Source organism: Berghia stephanieae, chromosome 3, assembly GCF_034508935.2.
Source record: "Berghia stephanieae isolate SIO BIC M18660-M18661 chromosome 3, UCSD_Bste_1.3, whole genome shotgun sequence".
Classification (NCBI taxonomy): Eukaryota; Metazoa; Mollusca; class Gastropoda; order Nudibranchia; family Aeolidiidae; genus Berghia; species Berghia stephanieae.
In genome coordinates this window covers 99,952,834-99,974,722 of record NC_088362.1, presented here as the reverse complement: position 1 = coordinate 99,974,722, position 21,889 = coordinate 99,952,834, and the positions used below count along the sequence as shown (strand labels likewise).

Here is a 21,889-nt window from a genome sequence, read left to right as displayed (position 1 = left end):
ATTTGCTCTCTTTTTCAATGTGAAGGATTTAAGAAATTTAGGGAACTCTCACTCAACTGTATTGAACGTTGACAGTATCCATTATCAATCACTGAAAGCTTTAACTTTTTTTGACTTAACCCCTATCTTTTATGCATATTTAATATTAATATGGATACATACAGATTTTTAAAAAAATAGTTTTAAATTGACCTAATTGATATTGGGGGGGGGGGGGGGGGGGGGGGGTCCACATTAAGGTTTTTTAATCTGAATTTTGGAGGAAAATTGTTGAAAATGTTTTATAATAAATAGATACGTGATCAATTCTTAACATGAGTTATAATGACAATTAGCAATTCGTAAGTATAAAGATTTAAAGATTTTTAACCAAAATTATTCAAATTTTCTTTAGTAATACCTGTGGGTGGCAGGTATGCATAGAGGTAATTTATAATGTTGGTGTTTAGATAGGCAGCATCAACTCAGCATTATTTATTTATCCCTAGACAACTTTATTACTAATGAGTGCATTCAAGTTTATTTTGACCTCTCTGTCTACCCAACATCGACCAGAAGAGGGCAGCAAGCAATGTTTCTATCCATTTAATGATTCAGAAATCAGGATGAAGTCTGGCTCCATAGGCCTTATGGCTCAGAAGAACTACAATTTTAAAATTTGCAGTTCTGATTTCAATTGATGTCCCCCTATTTCTTATCTTTGGCAGACGATTGGTTCCAGCATTTTGCACCATCTATCGTCCAGATGTAACAACATTCAAGATGCCCGAAGTCAAGGTGATATATAATCTTTTACACTTTGTGAGAAATTCACTTAGCACTAGCTCACAGAGAGTTGATTTTATTATGGAATAGCAAAGATGATATTTTTTATAATAACAATAATAATTATAATAATGATAATAATAATAATAATAATAATAATAATAATAATAATAATAATAATAATAATAATAATAATAATAATAATAATAATAATAATGATAATAATCTATCCTTTAAAAAAAATAGGGTTGAGGGTTAACATTGTTCCATACAGTCCTTGTTAAATTTGTGCCAACTGGCAAATCTTAAAATTATAAGACAATTTTTTGTACAGATTGATATACAAGTTTTTAGATTATATTTTTACAAATATAAAATAAATTTGAATTTAGATTTAATTTTCTTTGTCAATTTAATTGGCATTCTTTAAAATATTTACTAAATTCATATTGCCTTACATTATCTTCATACCATATTTGTTGAGTCAAGCCTGTTGAAAATGAAGATGCTCTACTCTAAGATGACTGAGTCAAAAGTTGTCACCAACTGACTCTTTTTAAGAAGTTCATTAAACTTTTAATTTTTCATTAAACTATAACACGTTCAACAATTTCACAGATCCACCCTGTTGTCAGCAAGTTGTTCAAGGTGGAAACCACAGAGAAGTTCCACTTCGAGCCTAACATCGTTCCCATGCTGGTGCCTCCCATACCTTGGATGTCCAAAAATATGGGAGGACTTCTACTTGGTTCTTGTGAGTTAAAAATTTAGAGATTCTTTTTAATTTTAAGAAGAAAAAAAAAAAACCCATTTTTTTACATACTTGCCACTCATACAGGTTTAATAATAATGATAATAATAATAATAATAATAATAATAATAATAATAATAATAATAATTATATTAATAATAATAATAATAATAATAATAATAATAATAATAATAATTATATTAATAATAATAATAATAATAATAATAATAATAATGATAATGATAATCTTTATTGTCCAAATTAAAGGGAATTCATGTAAGGTAAACAATGCTCAGTTTGTTTCATAGAATGAACATCGACACGTTTACATTTCAGACACGGACATACACGAACATACATGCTTGCACATCAGAATAACATTTCTTTTGGGTCAGGTCCCTAAGTAGGCCAAATTCGTCCTTTTCTCTTCCGATCAAGATATTAAACCTAAAGTTTTGACGAAAACGATAAAAATATTTCTGTATTACTCAGAAATAGATCTATGACTAAATTGAATCACACTACATCAATTCTAAAAAGTTTTAAAGATATAATTACTTATATATGGGTGGTAATCCTGATTTTAGGGTAAGTACAGATTTTTACTTTCTTGAAATTCAGATTTTATTAATTAGATATAGACTTTAGTTTGTTTACTTTTTGGCAAGTGTGTTTTTAAAAAAATTCATCTTTATTTCATTGATCGCGATGATTAATTATGGACAGTCAAATTAATTATTTCACTTTTTTGGTGATTTCTTGCCATTTAGATGCCTTGATTCGTATGGGAAATGACTTAAACCATCATGACCCTCTAAAAAGGGTTAATGGTTCGCGTTACACAGCTGTATTGGATAGTCTCAACATACTAAGTGCTTGTGCTTGGAAAATAAATAAACAGGTTAGTATCGAGTGCTTTTAAACATTTTCACAAGAAAAAAATATATTTTTGAATGCAAAAAAAAAAGATGCTTTTAAAAAATAGTTTAAACATTTTATACCTAATATAAGCACAAATCTTTTCTCCTGTTTTATCATAGTGATTAAATTAGATGTTTTAAAGGAATGGATTGAAAGAAGGGTCTAACAATGTTAATGAGTTCTTCGCTTAGATAAAATCTAGATTTGGCACGTGGACAGACAATCATCCTATCGGAGGGGAAACAATCATTGTTGCTTTCTGTTTCTGGCTGTAGAACTTGACTTCATTAACCGTAGCTCTTAATATCTGCCATTTTGACCCAGATTTATTTTAGCGCCGCACCTTATAGAAAATTGTTGTATGGCTGTTGTATCCTTTAATCTCTCATTAATTGAAGACATCGATAGCACTTAATAATAAATCATTATTCAGCTGCATTGTTGATGTGATTTACTTTATTTATTTATTTTTCTTTCTTCTTTAAAAAAAACATAATAGCTTTCATTATTACTCACACCACCTTCTTTGTGAAATTTTATTGTTCCAGATTTTAGACTTGCAAATTGAAATCTTTCGGTCCAATGGAGATCCCAATCTCAAGCTATCCCCACCTTCCAGTGTACTGCCTCCCCTGCCCATTATCAAATCGTAAGTATATCGGCTTATTTCTGTTGCACTATCAAACGTATTTTAAAGAAGAAAAAAAGATAACACTTGAGCGTTTAATAAGCTAATGTCCACTAAACATGCTCACAGCACTTCACAACATTTCTTTAATAGCATAAATAATGCCAGTCCAAGTATATTAAAATGGGCAGGAACACTGACATCTTTTGACTTTGTGTTTACAAGATACTGTTTAGACTTTCTATGCTGCTGTGTAATTGATTTATAATATTTTTTTTTGTAAGCATTTGAGTGCTTCCGTCTTGACGGGAACTTGTGATTTCTCTGGATAGGGCTATTTTTAGACTAGACATATTGATAGATTGCGCTTCAAAATCTACTCCTATCCCTTATTTAAAGTGTTCCCCTTTGTCTTACTTTTCCCAAGGGGCTTTCAAGTCAGATCTACAATTTGTTAACCATCTTTTTTACTGGTGCTAAAATGACTATAAAATCGTGCAAATGATGTGTAGCCCATTATAGGAGTATTCCTGCTTTAAATATTTATGTAAACTTTGAACTTTGAACTTTAATTCCACCAAGTGATATGGGCACCCAAGAGAAAGTCACCTTGTATAAAGAGAGGCTCGAACTTCAACAACAGAAACGGGACATGCATGGCCTTTGGTGCAGCGACCTCTATCGCTTGTCTATAGCAAACAAGGTGGGTGGATTAGTCCAACCGTTGTAGGTCATTAAGTCTTTCTTCCATCTCTAGTAAAAGGATTTGTGAGGAGCAGGGTTGGGTGGAGGGGAGGTTTGTAAATTACTTTGTCTGATATAAAAATATATCTTCACTGCCATAGGACCAAACTTTTATCTGATGAATATTTTTACAAGCAATCCTCTGTTATGATCTTCAACCCATTGAGAATAATTTCTATAGCAGGATTTTATAGAGATTATTTTCATATTTACTTGTAAATAAAAGATTGTGAACAAATTCATGTCGGTTGAAACTCTTTGCTGTTAGTATTGCAGTGTTCTGACACAACTTCAAGACTTTTTTGTATGGTCACTCTGCTAAAGGTCTGCTTTCTTTTTAAATTTGTTTCTTTGAATTGTGAACAAGCATCATACTTATTTAGCTCGTATAGGAATCCTTAGTACTTGAAAAAATGATATCGTTAATAATAATTTTTATCATTACGTTATATTAGGTCACATTATCAAAGTTAGAAGTGTAAGATTAATTGAGTCTTTATATTTTAAATGTTATTTCATTTTCTGGAAGTGTATTGGGATAACTAGAACTGGGATGGTAATTCATTGGCATTTGAGAATGATGATAGTAATTGATGATGAGGGAAGGGTTTTGGGCAGGTTTACAGTTTCTCATTTCTAAAGAAATGGAATAAAATTAAAACATAGATTTCAATAAATGGCTCTTCGTACTTTGATGATACATAATTGACTGTGAAGATACCAATTCTATGAGTGGTCTAAATTGTGTACATCATGGTCTACAAGGCACAATGTGAACACCATGTGTTAATGGTTTACTGCTTGAAAGGCCATAATTAGGGACACACGAGATTGCAGAGAAAAGTTACAGATTTGCCATCACTACTATAGATTTGGACAGGACGCTAGTCTTTCACAGTGTGCTTACCTTCAGATTTAACAGATCCAGCTGCCCCATTCTGGTGGTTGCACAGATGGGTGAAATAAAACTCTGAGATCAATAGTTCTCTTTGCATTTCAAGCAAGTACACTACCAATTGAGCTATCATGGCCTTCAGATTTTAAATAATTGTGGAAAGAATTTTATTTTGATATTGTGACTTTTTTATGCTTGATTAATATAAAAAAACCATCTCTTTAACCCTCTCCTTACCACTCTTAGGAAAATCGTTGGATTTGGTACGATGCAACTGACAATTTTCTCAATCTGATCTCTCTTGTACATCACAAAATTCAGAGAATTGCTTTGATGACAGCTATAGATACTAAACACTGTGTTGTACAGCTCATTTGTTACTTTTTGTTTGAGTAAGAAAAGTTTATTCTTGTGTTGAGTGGGAGTGAATTTTCGGGGAAAATTCTAAAAATAGCTGGCAAGGAGAGAGTTAAATGATCATTCAAGCATTGTTTTATTTCTTTCTCCCATTATTGTTTCAGTTCAGGGATGAGACATTCTGGTTTCCCCATTCCATGGACTTTAGGGGCCGCACTTATCCACTCCCGCCACACTTCAATCATCTAGGTAACAAAAGCTATGGACTCGATCAGACCTGCCATGAGTTGAATTTAGAGGGAATTTAAGGGGCTACAGCTTCTAATCAGTATTATATGTACAGATTTTGAGGGCCAAATTTAGATTTTCTCCTTCCGCTTTGGTATTTTGTAAACAGAATTTTAAAAGAAAAGTGATATGAATCCATGTGTGCCAGTTTTCCGGTTTCTTGATATCTTGAAGTCAAATACCTCCGGTTTCAGTGTTTTGAGTAAAATAACCTAATAGCAAAAAATGTTGAGGGAGTACCTCTGGTACTCTGTTCTTTGGCTCCCCTAGACAGAGACAACTTCACCGTGAGTATTTCACTATGTAATTGGTTTTAAAATCAAATTAATTTCCTCATTGTGTCAATATGTTTGCTGTGTAATCATTTAATAATGGTATAAAAACGGTGATGAAATAAGAGTATAGTTTAGTCCGCATTTTCAGTAGGAACATTTTCAGGTTTGGCAAAGTGTCGAGATTTTAGTTTCAGGTTTCAGCACCTCTTCCTGCTGGCACCCATGTATGAATCCATTTTATTCAATTTGATGTATGACCAAATTAAGCTATGCTTTATAAATTCTCAAACATTTAAAATTAATAATGAATGGTAGAAGTTTGGGTTTGATACAGATTTTGATCCTAGATGTTCAGATTAAAAAAAAACCCATATATATATGCATTTTTTGTTCATTGCTGTGGTGGACCCAATTTTTCCCACACAAATCTCTTGTCCATTTCTATGTAGTTTTCTGACCTTGTCCTGAAATGAGAAGGAGTTTAGATTTGGACGGAAATCCTGTACTGAGGTCTGTGAGACTTTTCCAGAGTTCAAGGAGGGTCCAGAGGTAGATTTCCTCTAAAATCTATATCGTGAATTAGCTCCCTGTTTTACTTTTTCTTGGTGTCTGTGGCCCATCATTAACGTGTTTTGTGCCAAATTTTTTGTTTTGTGCTGATATGTCTTTTACGGTTGACTCTAAAAACAACCTTGTTCATGACATTTTTTTTATTTTTAAACATTTAATGTTTAATTAATCGCTTATTTTTGTTTTTAATCAAATGACAGGAAGTGACAATGTGAGAGGTATGCTGTTGTTTGCCAAGGGTAAGCCTCTTGGACCAAATGGACACGAATGGCTTAAGATACATTTGATCAACTTGACAGGCTTCAAAAAACGGTCAGTGGTTTTAAATTGGAGTTTCTTTACACTTAATTGGTTACATTTGAGGATAACTTATGAATGGTTATCTTACTTTCTTACTCGGGATTCTCTTCATTTTGTCTATTACATCTGTTTTGTTGTTTCATATTTCTTAAATTACAAATAGAGCATTTATATAGTGCATTTTTCTACTAAACATGCTCAAAGCGCTTTACAAAGAGTCCCTTTCCAACAGCATCACGTAACATGTAGAACGAGATATTACAATTTTTTCCAACAAAGACAATGCTGTTAATGGCCAGGTACTCATTTTATACCCGAGTATGGTGAGAGAATATAAGTAAAGAGCCTTTTCCAAGGACTCAACTGTACGCCGAGCAAGGCTCGAACCCAGGACCTTCCGATCCAAAAGTGAGTGTCACGCCACAATACCACATAACCACACAACTTATAAGCTGTTAAAGAGTCATCCTGGTGTCATTAAATTGGGAGGTGGGGGGGGGGAGGGGTGGAATCTAATAAAGAATGAAGGAATAAAATTTAAGCTGTGTTTTATTTGACCAAGACAAATAATGTTGATGCCTCAATTTCTCCTTTATAAAAGAAAGGCCAATGAAATGCTTGAGGTGATAGAATTGGCTTTGATGATAAACCAACAAATAAGAAAGATGAGATGGGTGAATAAAATGTTCTTTTGTAAAGAATGTATTTTTTAATGTAGCTTACTTCCTGTTGTTCTATAATGGAACCTGGCATACAGTTGTTTATAAACACTTTGATTTTAAAAACTGCACTGTGTTTTTTTTTTGTTTTCTTTTTATATTTAACCAAAAAGTGTAAATAAAATATTCTTGTAAAAATACAACCATGCAAATTCACCCCTGTTTAACATTCGTATTTATTGGTATATTGTGCTTAGTAGATTGTCTTTGTCTTTTTCTGGTGGTTGTGGTGTGTGTGTGAGACACCTTGGTGATCGATGACTTCTTCACAAAACATTGACATGAACGTCACCATTGTGTGTAAGTCTATTAAAAAAACAGAAAACAAAAAATATGTTTTAATGTGGCCGAGCAATCCCAAACGTGGATAAACTACAGAAGGAAAATGGAATTTCAAGCCCCCCCCCCCCCCCCCCCCCCCCCCCCCCCCCCCCTTTTATATAAAACAAAACAAATTTTTAATTTTGGGACAACCCCTCTGTAACGACAACTCTCTTTAGCGACATTTTGTTCAGGTCCTGATGATGTCGTTATAGAGAGGTTGTGCTGTTTATATATATGCAATGCAAGTAAGTTTCTTGATATTTTCTTTATTCTTACCTGAAGGAATTCTAATGCTGAAAGACTTGCCTATGCAGACAGTCTGATGGATGACATATTGGACTCTGCTGATCAGCCTTTAACAGTAAGTAATTAATCAATGCTGATGGTTTTCCTTGGATCCACGGAAATCCGCGATTTTTGAGTCAGAGGAGAAATTTAATATTTTTTAAAAAGTTATATTTCCCTCAATCAAATGTACTGGCAGTGAGGGATTTGATGTGTGGTGGAACAAATAGGTGCAGTTTCCCACTCTCTTGAAGTAAGCTAGAGTATCAATGATAGTCTATCATCTCAATTGCTCTAAAAATGTGTGTGTGTGTGTGTGTTGGGGGGTGGGGGGGGGGGGGGTGAATGCTGTAAAAATAAAGGGTTCTTAAAGGCTATCATTCAAAATTTTCCTCCCTTTTCAGTTTTTAGCACCATCAGCACTGATTAATATGCATGTACATTCGTCAAGGGTCAGAGACAAACATTTGCCACTTGAATGAAACCAATGATCGAAAGAAACATGTTGTTCCAAGAATGATTTTAAGCATTATTGGAAGTGACATAAATGATGACGATGATGTCAAGGGGTCAATTATGATCATAGAAGTGACAAAGATGTTTCAGGTTAAATTATGATCAACAAACTTTGAGGGCCAGAGATTTCAATACTGTTTGCCTCTGAAGCGAGTGTTCTGCCTCTGAGCTTTTGGGATACCCTAAAGGATAGACAGTGGGACTTTTTTTAAAAATCTGGACTCCACCTGATCCTTTTGCTTGTTAGGAGAGTTTCTTCATTGCTTAACTATTGGGATTCAATTTTTTAACATATAGAGCAGTAGAAGATTCCAAGTGGAAAAAACACAGCATATCACTTGGGATTGATTACTGTTGTCATGCAAATTAATTAATTTTTTTCATTGTAAGTAATCTGTTAGTGTTAGATGATGATAAACCAAAATTACTTATGTATTATTTGGGTAATTTGTCAGATACATTGCTTTTGGTAAAGACCAGGTAAAGTATTGATGCTTTCCCATAATCATAAGATTTAACGATACATTTTTGTCATCTTCTGTTCACCCTTTAATTTGATATTTTTGGATTTGTGCAGGGACGAAAATGGTGGCAGACGTCAGATGAGCCATGGCAGACCCTGGCGTGTTGTTTTGAGTTGGCAAAGATTGAACGATATGAGGGAAACAAAGAGGACTATGTATGCCATTTTCCTGTACATCAGGTAATCACAAATTGTCATATATATATATATATATATATTTATTTATTTATTTATTTAAAAAAAAAAAATTAATTAATTAAAAAAAAAAAATTTTTTTTTTTTTTTGTGATCAACTTGACTTAGGTAAGTGAACAAGCTTCTATCCTCTTGATGTGTTGTCCCTTTCTCTGTGGCTATCCATCCTCGCCTTGGAGTGAAGTGATTTGAGTTTTGCCTTGGCCTTCCTGAGCTGGACTCCTGTCTGAGTGACTGTGAGCATTTATATTGTGCAATATCCACTAAACATGCTCAAAGCTCTTTACAAGGAGTCCCTAGCCGACAGCGACATTTAACATGTAAGATGAGAAATCACACCTGTGAGGTGATATTACAATTTTTTCGGACACCGACAACGCTGTTAATGGCCAGGTACTCATTTTACACCTGAGTATTGTGAGAAAGTGTGAGTAAAGAGCCTTTTCCAAGGACTGAACTATGCGCCGCTCCGAGCAAGACTCGAACCCGGGACCTTCCGATCCAAAGGCAAGTGTCATACCACTAGACCCCATAACCGTACTGTGTTATTAGAAACTGTCTGAGTGTTTCCTTTCTTTTTCTTTCTTTTTTTCTTTTGCGAGGATCCCATGCCATCAATATGTGAGTCTTTAGGTGGCCTTGACCTTGGGCACCCAAAGATTGCTGCAGAGATATACTTTTGATTAGTCCTTTTTGTCTAAGGTGCTTATGGTATGAGAGTGTGACAGACATCAAACTCTAATTCTATCTGTATTTTGCATTGAGTACCATCTTGCTTTTCTCAGGGGCTGAAATATCCTAAAAGCATTACAAAAGCAGCTGAACTTTATATCTAAAACTACTAAAACTGGGAGCCTCTTCGTACTTTCATTTTATAATATCAAATGATCACCTTTTAATGGCTTGACACACAGGAAAAGAACAAAAAGTATCTTGCCTACACTGGAGTCATTAATATGTGAAAGCCATTACAGTTGTATCCATTTATAAGCAATCCAATTTTGAGCACAATAGAACAATAAACATGCATAGGACGCAAAACAATTTTTACTATATAAATGTAACCCTTTATAAGCACATCCACCCAAGTAGACCCCACTTATAAGCTTACTCTTTTTTCTAACCATACTTTTTGTAAAATAATGTTTATTGAGTTGTAGATATTTGCTGCCTTGCATGCAACCCTAAGAAGCTAATTGAGTAACATTTCAAAACTTCACAAAAGTTAATTTTGTCACTTGTCTTGCAGGACGGATCTTGCAATGGGCTGCAGCATTATGCAGCACTGGGAAGAGATCAAGCTGGCTCAGAGTCTGTCAACCTGGTTCCTTTTGAAGCACCACAAGATGTATACAGTGACGTTGTTGAATTGGTAAGTTGGTAAGATGTATACAGTGACGTTGTTGAATTGGTAAGTTGGTAAGATGTATACAGTGACGTTGTTGAATTGGTAAGTTGGTAAGATGTATACAGTGACGTTGTTGAATTGGTAAGTTGGTAAGATGTATGCAGTGACGTTGTTGAATTGGTAAGTTGGTAAGATGTATACAGTGACGTTGTTGAATTGGTAAGTTGGTAAGATGTATACAGTGACGTTGTTGAATTGGTAAGTTGGTAAGATGTATACAGTGACGTTGTTGAATTGGTAAGTACACAAAGGTGCTGGGTGGGGATCCTTACCTCCCATAACAACATGCTTTCTGTCTTTATCTTGGAAGGAGATTGCATGGTTTTGTCCAGGCCCTGGTCGGATACCCTAGCAGGGAGGGAAGCAGTCAAATGTATAGTTAAGAGTTTTGGGAGGTGTCTTGTAAATCATCTCTCTGTTATGCACTGTATTATGTTATGTTTACATATTATATATGATTTGTAAACATTTGAGTGTATTTCTCTTAGTTGGGACCTGTGCTTGTGTCAGAACAATTTTTCATCCAAAATTACACTTGAGGTTGACCTCTCTGCTGTTGAGCACGACTGATAAATTAAAGGTTATGATAAAAAAAAAAAATGTTTCTTTGAGACTTCTTTCAAATGTCTTGCATTGATCAAACATGATCTATGCTCTCACAGTACAATAACGTGATGTTATAAAAGCTTAATTTCAATGAAAAACTTATATAAGCTATGTGGTCTTGTGGTATGACACTCGCTTTCAGATCGGAAGGTCCTGGGTCCTTGGTTCTCTCACCGTACTTAGGTGTAAAATGAGTACCTGGCCATTAACAGCGTTGTCTATGTCCGGAAAAAATTGTAAGATCTCCTAACAGGCGTCATGTCTCGATCTACATATTACGTGTTGCTGTTGGTCAGGGACCCCCTGTAAAGCGCTTTGAGCATGTTTAGTGGATATTGCGCTGAATAAAAGCTTAAGCTTTTCTTATATGAAACAGTGCTGATGGTTTTCCTCGGATCCGCGGAAATCCGCGATTTTTGTGTCAGAGGAGGAATTTCCTCCTTTAAAAAATGACACTTTCCTCAATCAAATTTTATGGCTTTGAGAGATTTGATGTGTGGTGGAATAAACTTGTGCAGTTTCCCCACTATCCAGAAGATAGCTAGAGTAGTTTATCATCTCAATGGCTCTAAAAGTGGGAGTTAGTGAAGTCAATATGATGAGGCGTACAGAAAACCATTCATAATTTTCCTCCTTTTTCCCTTTTTTGTCACCATCAGCACTGGTGAAAGGTTGTCGAGAACAATGAGGTACATGGGAACCTGTTCTTGATTCTGTAATAGGTTACAGACAGTAACAATTCCTTGCTATCAACTATGTAATTAATCTTTTCAATTTTAGGTTGAGAGAGAGCGCAAAAAGGATGCTGATGATGGACATGAGTTGGCCAAAGCATTAGAAGGATTTATAAAGAGGAAGGTGAGCTCTATACCCTCTTTTTTTTTTCTGTACATCAAGACCAGATTCAGATTTCTTTATTTTTTTTTCTAGTAGTAAAATATATAACCAAAGTGTTTTAATGAGCTTTTTTTTTTTTTGTGTGTGCGGCTATGTAGTCTTGAGGTATGACACTCGCTTTCGGATTGGAAGGTCCTGGGTTTGAGCCTCGCACAGCGCATAGTTGAGTCCTTGGAAAAGGCTCTTTACTCACATTCTCTCACCGTACTGAGGTGTAAAATTAGTACCTGACTGTTAACAGCGTTGTCTCTGTCTGCAAAAAATTATAATATCGCCTAACAGGCGTCATGTCCCGTCCTACATGTTAAGTGTTGCTGTTGGCCAGGGACCCTTTGTAAAGCGCTTTGAACACGTTTATTGGATATTGCTCTATATAAAAAGCTCATTAAAACCAAAGTGTACTATACAGCATTTTAAACCATTTTAATAAATCAAAAGAAGCTAAAATACACACGAGCCATTTAGTTAATTTGTGATACTACGAGGCACTCTAGAGTGTAATCACAATTCTATTTTAATATGCCAGGTTCATTTGTGGTGATTTTGTGGGATGGACCAGAATTTAATCACAATTTTATTTAATATTCTAGGTTATTATTATTGATTCTTGACATTTTTAATACAAAACAATACCTTCTTGACATTTTTAATACAAAACAATACCTTCTTGACATTTTTAATGCAAAACAATATCTTCTTGACATTTTTAATACAAAACAATACCTTTTAAAAATTGGCAACAATTGGCTATAAGTAGAGAAGGCAGGAAAGATCATCATAACATCACCATGCCTGTTTTACTGTTTGGCATCAAGCAGACCTGCCAACCTGTACGATTTCGCGTATTTTAGTACGAGTTTTTGGACCCAAATACGTGGATACGATTCCAAAGGATTTAGTACGATTTTTGTAATATTTATTTTGGCATTTCTTTGAGTGTTTCTTAGCCTTACTCTACTTTATAATGGCCATTAGTTTTAGTTTCTCAATAAACCGATAATTTTGGAATTACTAGAGATTGATGCAAATGAGTGTTTGAATGATGAAGATCATAGTTTATTTGTATTTGGGTTTGATGTCAGCTTTTATACAAATTTTTGCGTAGTGCCACACTGGACAAAACACACTTTTTTGCTAAAAAATACAATTTTTATGGTCATAGAATACACTTTTCATTCTGGGAAGGTTGGCAGGTCTGCATCAAGTTCACCAGTTACCATTGTAAGGGTTTTGTACAAAAAAAAAAATTAAAATATACAACCTTTACCTCTGTAAATATTACTAATCATCATAGCTTGTCGCTCCAACACAGAACTCACTCCACAGCATTTGGGGAGCAGACTTAGATTATGGTCAGTGCAGCTGGGCCCATCGTGGCATTCATTAAAGTTGTGCTCCATCGTCTGCTCTGGGCATCCACATGTACACAAGCTTGTCTTAGCCAGCCCCTACTTTTTCAGGCTTCCAACTGTTCTCTAATGTATCCCATAGACCCCCAATACAGCTTTTTTAAAGAAGTTCATCTGCATTAATCATAAATTTTACCATCACAATAGTAGTAGTATCGTTCGACTACACTTCTATGTTCAAGGTATCAATTCAGGTTCGGAAGTCATCATCACATTTGTTGATGGCTTCAAATCCCCCTTCCAGTTTTGTCTCTGGGCAATCTAGTACGAGGTGGTTTGCATCTTGTGGTGCTTGGTTGCACTTTGGGCATATTGGTGATTCTCGGAGCCCCCATTTGTGCATGTTGGCAGCTGTTCTTGTATGATTTGACTATAGTCTATCAGCAGCTACCCAGTATTTTTTTGGTTGGTCCTGTAGACCTGGGAGACTTTTACAGGGATCTTCAATTAGTTCCCCTCCTGTTCACTTATTCCTTTTCCATTCCTCGCACCAAGCTTCTTGCATGTTGTAGTTTTCTTTCTTTGATAGGTAGAAAGGTGAACGAGACTAAAATCTCGTTCACCATCACAATAATATGGTCTGACAATCCATCTGGTGAAATAGATGATGATAGGATTGCTTGAAAACATTTGTCTTTTTATTTTTTACTTTTCCACTCTTCAACAGGTCATCAAACAGACTATCATGACTACTGTGTATGGCGTCACTCCATATGGAGCCAAAGCTCAAATTCACAAGCAGTTGAAGGACATCCCAGAATTCCCCCAAGATAAGGTGTGGGCGGCCAGTTTTTATCTGACGGAGAAAACCCTGAGCTCACTCCAGGAAAGGTTCAGTGCTACCAAAAACATTCAGGTAATGATTTTTCTCCATTTTGTGCGGCTTTGTGGTCCAGTGGTATGACACTCGCTTTCGGATCGGAAGGTCCTGGGTTCGAGCCTCGCTCGGCGCATAGTTGAGTCCTTGGAAAAGACTCTTTACTCACATTCTCTCACCGTACTCAGGTGTAAAATGAGTACCTGGCCGTTAACAGCGTTGTCTTTGTCCAAAAAATTGTAATGTCGCTTAACAGGCGTCATGTCCCGTCCTACATGTTAAATGTTGCTGTTGACCAGGGAACCCTTGTAAAGCGCTTTGAGCACATTTAGTGGATATTGTGCTATATAAAAGCTCAATTATTGGGTAGATTGATGCAACTTGGTGGAGACTACTGTATGTAAGGCAGACAGGAAGATCTGGTTAACCCCCCCCCCCCCCCGCACTCATAAATGACATCTAATGAGTTACATTTTTGCACCCATTTGTTGAATGTTTTGCATTTTGTTTCATTCAATTGGTCTTAAATAGAACCAAATATACAATGTTTAAAAGGTAGGCAGGTCTTGAAACGAAATTCAAGGAAGGAGGGTCTGGAAATGAAATTGTGTCATTTAAAGTAGGTACAAAAACCATGTTTCAAGACTGGAGTTTTTACACAGAAGTTATAAATTGATCTATTGTCGGCTTTGTGAGTTAAAATTTTGTTTAACTCAAGAGGTAATATGTCAAACTTTTATTCAGAAATTTCTGGATAAAATTTTTGTATGTAGATATTTATCTTGTGTCCTGAGGAATTTTACTGGGTTTTATTGTGCAGCATATTTCTTCAGTTAGAGGTTTTTAATATAAATATTAGAAAAATTGAACAAACAAGGGTATAAAGACATTATTTCTGAAAGTCCTCTCTTGATTATTCATTATACTGTTTGGACATGGAGACTATCTCATGAGATGTCGAGCTATAAGATATTTAAAATATTACCAGAATGCATCTTTCTTGACATTGAATTTCAAAATGATTTGGAAGACCAGGTTCCCCTCCCTCAATCCCTAGTACGTTTTTCTTTCTTTTCTTTTTAAAATTTTCTTTTGAAACTATGCTTCTTAAATTCTCACATATATAACAGATCATTTGAATGAGTAGCTTGGTTCATCTGTTCAATAGGGATCTATCTTTATTCTATTTCTCTTGCAGGACTGGTTGACAGAGGCTGCTCATTTGATATCTGCATTCAAGCCTGTGGACTGGGTAACCCCCTTAGGGTTTCCCGTTGTCCAGCCTTATTTTAAACATTGTCGTCACAATATCAAGAGGAACAAGTTTTTGGCCAAGCCCAACGTGGTCAAGCAGAGAAACGCGTTCCCTCCCAACTATATTCATTCCTTGGACTCCACTCATATGATGCTGACATCACTCTACTCTATGCATGAGGGGATCACATTTGTCTCTGTCCATGACTGCTTCTGGACTCATGCCTGTGATGTGCCAATCATGAACAGGGTATGTACCGATATTTTTTTGATAGACAGAACAAGGTGCCCGTACATCGTCCATTTTCACATGGCTGTCAGCAGAACTTTGACCCAGGTCCTCTAGGTTTAAGTGCAGTGCTGTGTCTACTCAGCCACCTCACTCTCTTAACGGCACGGCATGTGAAAATTATTTCATAGTTTTAGGGCACCTCATGCTTTATACCTAGTACTCTGTAGAATTACGAATTTTTGACTACAGTTACAGAACTGCATTCGCCTCTCTGACTCGATAAATCTTTTTGAAAAGTAAAATTTACTTCCTTAGAACCTATATTCAAGACTTTGAAGCATTTGTGGATGACAAATTATTGATTTGTAAAGCTATTTATAGCGACTTTTCATTTTTTCCCTTGGAAACTACAAATTTTTAAAATTTCAAGTTGGCAACTCTGGCCTAATGCCAAAAGATGTTCATTGGCAACTTGGTCATAATCTCTTAGTTATTTGGATGCAAGCAACTTACAGTGAAAATAAAATATTATGGAAAACATTTTTTATTTTTTAATTTTTTTTTAATCTACTTTAAAAATGTTCACATCATAATAGTTGGGTTTTCTGATTCTTAAGCACATTGCCTGTATGTAAAGGGGATCAAAGGGGGGGATGGGGAGAGTGGGTGGTCTCAAGCAGGACATTTAGTTGGTCTTTTTTGTAGTAGTCGAAATGTTTATATTACCATGTAAAGGGAATTAATTCTTGGTCCTTGTACACCCTATTTTATTCTTGGGTTGCATCCCTTGAATAATTCATTAAAATGATCAACACAGTGGCTACCGGTTGGTTTGTCAGTTCATTACATTTTTCATTTTTATATTATTTTTGTTTCAGGTTCCTTGTTGTACAAATGTATTGCAGGCACTGAACTTTTTAAATCTGTTATTTGTATTCTACACCACCTCCCTTTCTTTGGCACTGATGTCATTTTAAAATGTTGTCATTGCAATGATTGCAAAATGCTGAAAATTTTTTGTCTCTCTCCAAAGGTTTGCCGTGAACAATTTGTTAATATGCACAATCAACCCTTGTTGGAAAATCTATCACAACACCTTGTGGAACTCGTAGACAGAGCAAGCACAGATCCATCTCTGTAAGGGTTTGTTGATTTGATTTGATTTTTTTTTTTTTCTATACAATGACTTTCGATTCATGATTGTGTTTGGTGAGTTCATCACACCAGGAGTGATTCAAGATTAATTATTCCGTCTACTTTAATGCTGATAGGAGCCACTTGGAGGAAGTGCTTAAATTCCTTTTTTTTTTCTGTTTTCAATTTTCAGGACTGAGTCGATGAAGAATGTAAATACCCAGACGTTGAAAAGTCTTTTAAATGATGTCCCAACAAGGGGTAACTGATTTTTTCTTCATGATTTTCTCATCTTTTTCTTTTTTTTTTTTTGTTTTTCTTTTTCTGTGAGCTTAAACTCAGATCTATCTACAGATAGTTTTCATAATATCTCATGTGATTGTTTCTGAATCATCATGACTAAAAAAAAGTAAGTTGCACTTGTAGAAAATGGTGAGTTTGAAAATTGCAACGTAAAATTTTCTTTTTGATAACGGAAACTGACATAATTTTAAAGATTTATATGTCACTAGTATTTTTTATTATTATTAATATTTTCATTATAATAAGACATTATTATTATTATTTATTATTATTATTATTATTATTATTATTATTATTATTATTATTATTATTATTATTATTATTATTATTATTATTATCATTATTAATATTACTACTGTTATAATTATTAGATGTCAATGAATTAATCATTTTAATAATAAACATTTTTATCATCATCATCATAAACACAATTGTTATCATATACTCATGTATACTTTTTTATTGTTTCCCTCTCCAATATCAGGAACGTTTGATCTGAATGATGTCCTGAAATCAACTTATTTCTTCAGTTGACAAGGCGCTATGCCAGTTCAATACCTCATCATCTAGGATAATCAATACGTCCTGTTGTACATGATACCGGGAAAAAAGACAATGATGTATATTAGACGAGGGAGTATGGATAGGATTGATGCTACACACTGGACATGAAAATTATACCACGTTTCTGGAAATAACCTTCAAGATTTTAATACGTATTTATAATTTCTGGGTGTGAAATTTATTTAATTTCTCTCATCATATCAAGCTGTTGTCGCAGTTCACTACAACCATATCGCCCAACATAAGATCTGTAAAATTCTCAGTCAATTAGATGAAATCCAGAGCTTCCAACCTACCGCAAAAAATGCGGAATTGTACGCATTTTCAGCGATTGTACGCATTTCCCCCAAGATTGTACCCATTTTCAGTGTACGGAGTCACTTCAGTTTTTTTTAGTTGTAATAGCCCGGATGCTCTTATTGCTGGATCGTTCAAAATTGTACTCATTGTTTTAGTCCGATATCATGAAATTAGGTACCACAAGTGAAAATTTCATTTGTTCTGAAAGTAATTTGTGGGCACTTAACCAAAAAGTAATTGCAAAAGAAAGCAAGTTATTTTATCAAAATCGATCAATATTCAACAAAGATATTCCATTTTCAAATTTTATTATTTTCGCATCATTCGAAAAATGTGATTTTTACCAGATTCAACATGCCACAGCAAATTCACTTTATACATAAACAAAAATTTCTTGGCTTTAATACAAAGCTGGCTAAGCAAAATTTACATTGTCAAAAATTTGAAAACGAGCAATATCAAAAAACTTTGTAATGAGAGCCGAAAGATGGGGGAAAAATCAACATTTGGGTGAAAATTTTGTGACGCAAGAGTTACTGGAGGGCACTTTTGGTGGACTATAAAATCAAAATTATGAACTAACAGCTATGAAAACCTCTAAGTTTCATACCATGAAAGTACTGAACAAGCTAAATTTTTCTCAAAGACTTACAACATCGAAATATATTTTTACGAACGCGCAAACATGGCTGCGGAGCCAAATTTGCCATTTGGTAGAAAATTTTCACAAAAACACGATTTCTCACATAAATTTTTTGTTTGAAACTCCTCATGTAAATGTAATTTGGCACTCTAAATGCAAAAATGAAGTCAAATTTAAGATCAGATTGTAACAAGGTGGTGAAATTGGACTCACAAAGAGAAATAATGTAACAAAATTGCGATCCAACTGATATTTTTGCATAAAAATGCTATTTACAAAGATATGTATTCAAAATCACTTCTTTAAGGGTATTTTGCTATTCTAAATTCGAAAATGAAGTCAAATTTAAAATAAAATTTCAAGAATGTATTGTAGTTGGACTTTTGAAGAATATTATTTGACAAATTGGCTTATCCAACACGAGCATTTGCATAAAATTGTTATTTACAAATATATTGATTTAAAATTCTCATAACAATATCAGTATGTACTCTATGCTATTCTTCAGGCATGATAAAATAAAAATTAAGATAAAATTACAAGGAAGGGTGTAATTAATAAGAATTCTAAATAAATTTTTTCGACAAAGTGGTCTATCCAACATATTTCGTTTCACATGTAAAGATGTTTACTGAAAATCATCAATGGAAAAGTAGGATTAAAATAATTGCAACAGGACAGGATTGTTACTTTTGAAGACTTAGTCTGACAAATCAGCCCCTGTATTTTTTGTATAAAAGTGTATAATATACAAAGAAATTGTGCCAAAACTTATCACCCTAAGTGTTATGCTAAATTCAGTATGAAGTTCAATTTAATGGGAAATTTTTTTAAAAAAAAGGAAAAAATGGCTTTAGTTGAATGAATGTTATCCTACTATTCATACTTTGTATTTATAAGTTCAAAACTCACAATTTAGATACCTTTGTCTAATGCACTAAAAACTACTGCTGGAAAAAAACATGCAATCATAGCTTAACCCAATCCGTCCTCAGATCTGCTATTATTCTCGACTTCCATCTCAATTGTATTCAGCAATGACTTGTAAAGCTCGTCTCTTGTTCCAGTTACTCTCAAGTGCTTTTGATTTTTAAACACTTTTCTGTATCTTAACTGTGTTTTCAGCGATTCCACTGTTGAATTTCTGGAAAGCTCATCCAATTCCTCCTTAGTGGTACAGACACACTGTCAAGGATTGATGCTTTCAACTCTGCTTGTTTAACTTCTTTCTGTTTCATCATTTCCCTATTGGCAGCAAGTTTCGCTTTAATTATCTCTTTTTCACGCCTTACAGACTCAAGGTGCTTTTCCCGCAAGTACTTTCTATTTTTAAGGGCAGAATCCATTATCTCTTCTTTCTTCGTGTCACTTTGCTTATCAAACCATGCAGCAGTGTTGTTGTGATTCCACATTATTATGGAAGACAGCATATCGTAGTCTAAGTCACCGAAGAGACGTTCTCCTGATAAATTGGTTAAGGGACATGTATCCAAAATCTCCTTTGTCTCCTCATCCAGATCTTCATATATTTCTCTCTCTCGAAAGTCTTTTAGTTGTCGCCTAAGCACAATCTGGCACTTCACAGCAATCTTTTTAAGGGTTGTGCTCCACAAACTCTTTTGTCCTTTCAAATCATTGAAAACTAAGTCAAGCGTAGCATCATCTTGAACACTGTAGTCATCAAACACAGAGGTCGCATCAACTCGATTTTCAATTCCATGGGAGACGAGGTTTTCAATCTTGCAATCCAGTTTTCTTACATACTCCGGAAAAGATCCATATGGGAGGTTGCTGTTCATTAATTTCCAGTATGAACCGGTGATGATGATATTGAATAATGCTACAGCTCCAACCATGGCGAGGATTCTGTCATCAAGAGCATCTGCTGTTACACTTTGGAGTTTCATGTTCGAATGAAAGTTGGCAGTTCAAGTTCAACAAACCGCCATTTCTTCATAGAAGACAATTTTAATTATAATATTATTTTTATAAATTAAATAAGAACTCTGATAATCTAAATAGATAACATACCTAGCCGTTGTTTCAGTTGTTCCAAAGACAACGATCCATTATGGGACAAGAATGTCGGTGTCAGAGTTTCGTTAGGATGTTGCTCGCCAGCGGTGACAGTGACAGCTGCCATTCCCCCAGGCGTCAGAAGACCGTGATTGCTCTCTGTATGGTATTTTTCCAAGCTCGTTCCGTTAGCCGTCTTAATATAAACTATGCAGATTTTCACACAATGAAAAAGTTTAAATGATGACGTTTCCACAGGTTTCAAACAGTAATGGAGTTTTTAAATCTGGGAGGGTATTTTTTACAAATAAATATTTCAAAGCGCCTGTAGCGTCCGTCGACGTTAGAAACCCTCGCTTTGTTCGATATCAAAAGAAAGGTCAGTCCCCTTTCTCATGGAAGTACTTTCATTACACATGCGCAGTTGACGGCGGACGGAAACCGAAAGGAAAACAAAGGGGGTTATTTCAGATCATCGCCGATCAACCGGTCGCTGCATGAGATAGTGCTAGAAGCTCTGTTAGATACATTCGAATCAATTAGGGTTATTTTTTTGGTACAGTTTAATGATTCATATGGTACGAAAGAATAAGAATGCAGCTTCAAAGTGCTGTTTTAGAAATCGAAATCACTCCACTCTGAGAAAAGATATTAGAGTGGAAATATTACGAGTTTTTCACGTTTACGCTACGCCCACTGCCTGATCGGCTCTCCGATAGCGAGCATTTGGGGTACCTACCTACTGTTAGATAAGCCAGAAATACAAAAGAGAAAAGATAATATATACTGGTCAAAAACAGAAACAGTGCATCAAACTTTCCACTTAGAACCTTTGTCTTAACGGTAAATGATTGGTGATGTATTTTTTCATATATGTTATGATTTATGTGTTTCCACGTTCATGTGAAACCAAAAACGATATTTCTGCTGCAATAGCGGGTATTTCCACATTCATCACAGCTGGCATCATTGGCACAGGGATGATATCAAGTGCTGTATTTGCTCCAGGGGATGTTGGTCCACTATTCCACCTATGCATCAGCCAACTGTAGATGACCACATGCTTGGCTGTCTCACATACGTAGCCTGCGCTCCAGCTCGTCCCAAATGTTCTCATTGTTGATAGGTCTGGTGAAATGACAGGCCACAGCAGAAAATTGGTATTGGTGTGCCTTGACTAAATTCGGTTGAACAACCACAGAATAATCAAAAATGGACCTGCTTGTTTTTCAGATAATGTGGGACAAGTA

The 21,889-nt window shown here is 35.0% G+C and overlaps 1 protein-coding gene across 1 annotated transcript in view; it reads left to right on the top strand.

Annotated features, from left to right (window-relative positions):
- LOC144968973 (DNA-directed RNA polymerase, mitochondrial-like) overlaps window positions 1-18,713 on the top strand; it is a 33,676-nt gene extending 14,963 nt beyond the window's left edge. The window contains exons 14-29 of the mRNA XM_078907878.1: window positions 708-777; window positions 1,384-1,519; window positions 2,287-2,417; window positions 2,986-3,086; window positions 3,648-3,768; window positions 5,226-5,310; window positions 6,395-6,506; window positions 7,820-7,898; window positions 8,916-9,041; window positions 10,306-10,428; window positions 11,851-11,928; window positions 14,044-14,232; window positions 15,392-15,697; window positions 16,713-16,816; window positions 17,007-17,074; window positions 17,601-18,713. Coding sequence (XP_078764004.1) covers window positions 708-777; window positions 1,384-1,519; window positions 2,287-2,417; window positions 2,986-3,086; window positions 3,648-3,768; window positions 5,226-5,310; window positions 6,395-6,506; window positions 7,820-7,898; window positions 8,916-9,041; window positions 10,306-10,428; window positions 11,851-11,928; window positions 14,044-14,232; window positions 15,392-15,697; window positions 16,713-16,816; window positions 17,007-17,074; window positions 17,601-17,650 — 1,879 coding nt within the window. The 3' untranslated portion in view covers window positions 17,651-18,713. The remainder of the gene's footprint in view (window positions 1-707; window positions 778-1,383; window positions 1,520-2,286; window positions 2,418-2,985; window positions 3,087-3,647; window positions 3,769-5,225; window positions 5,311-6,394; window positions 6,507-7,819; window positions 7,899-8,915; window positions 9,042-10,305; window positions 10,429-11,850; window positions 11,929-14,043; window positions 14,233-15,391; window positions 15,698-16,712; window positions 16,817-17,006; window positions 17,075-17,600) is intronic.
- The last annotated feature ends 3,176 nt before the right edge of the window (window positions 18,714-21,889 follow it).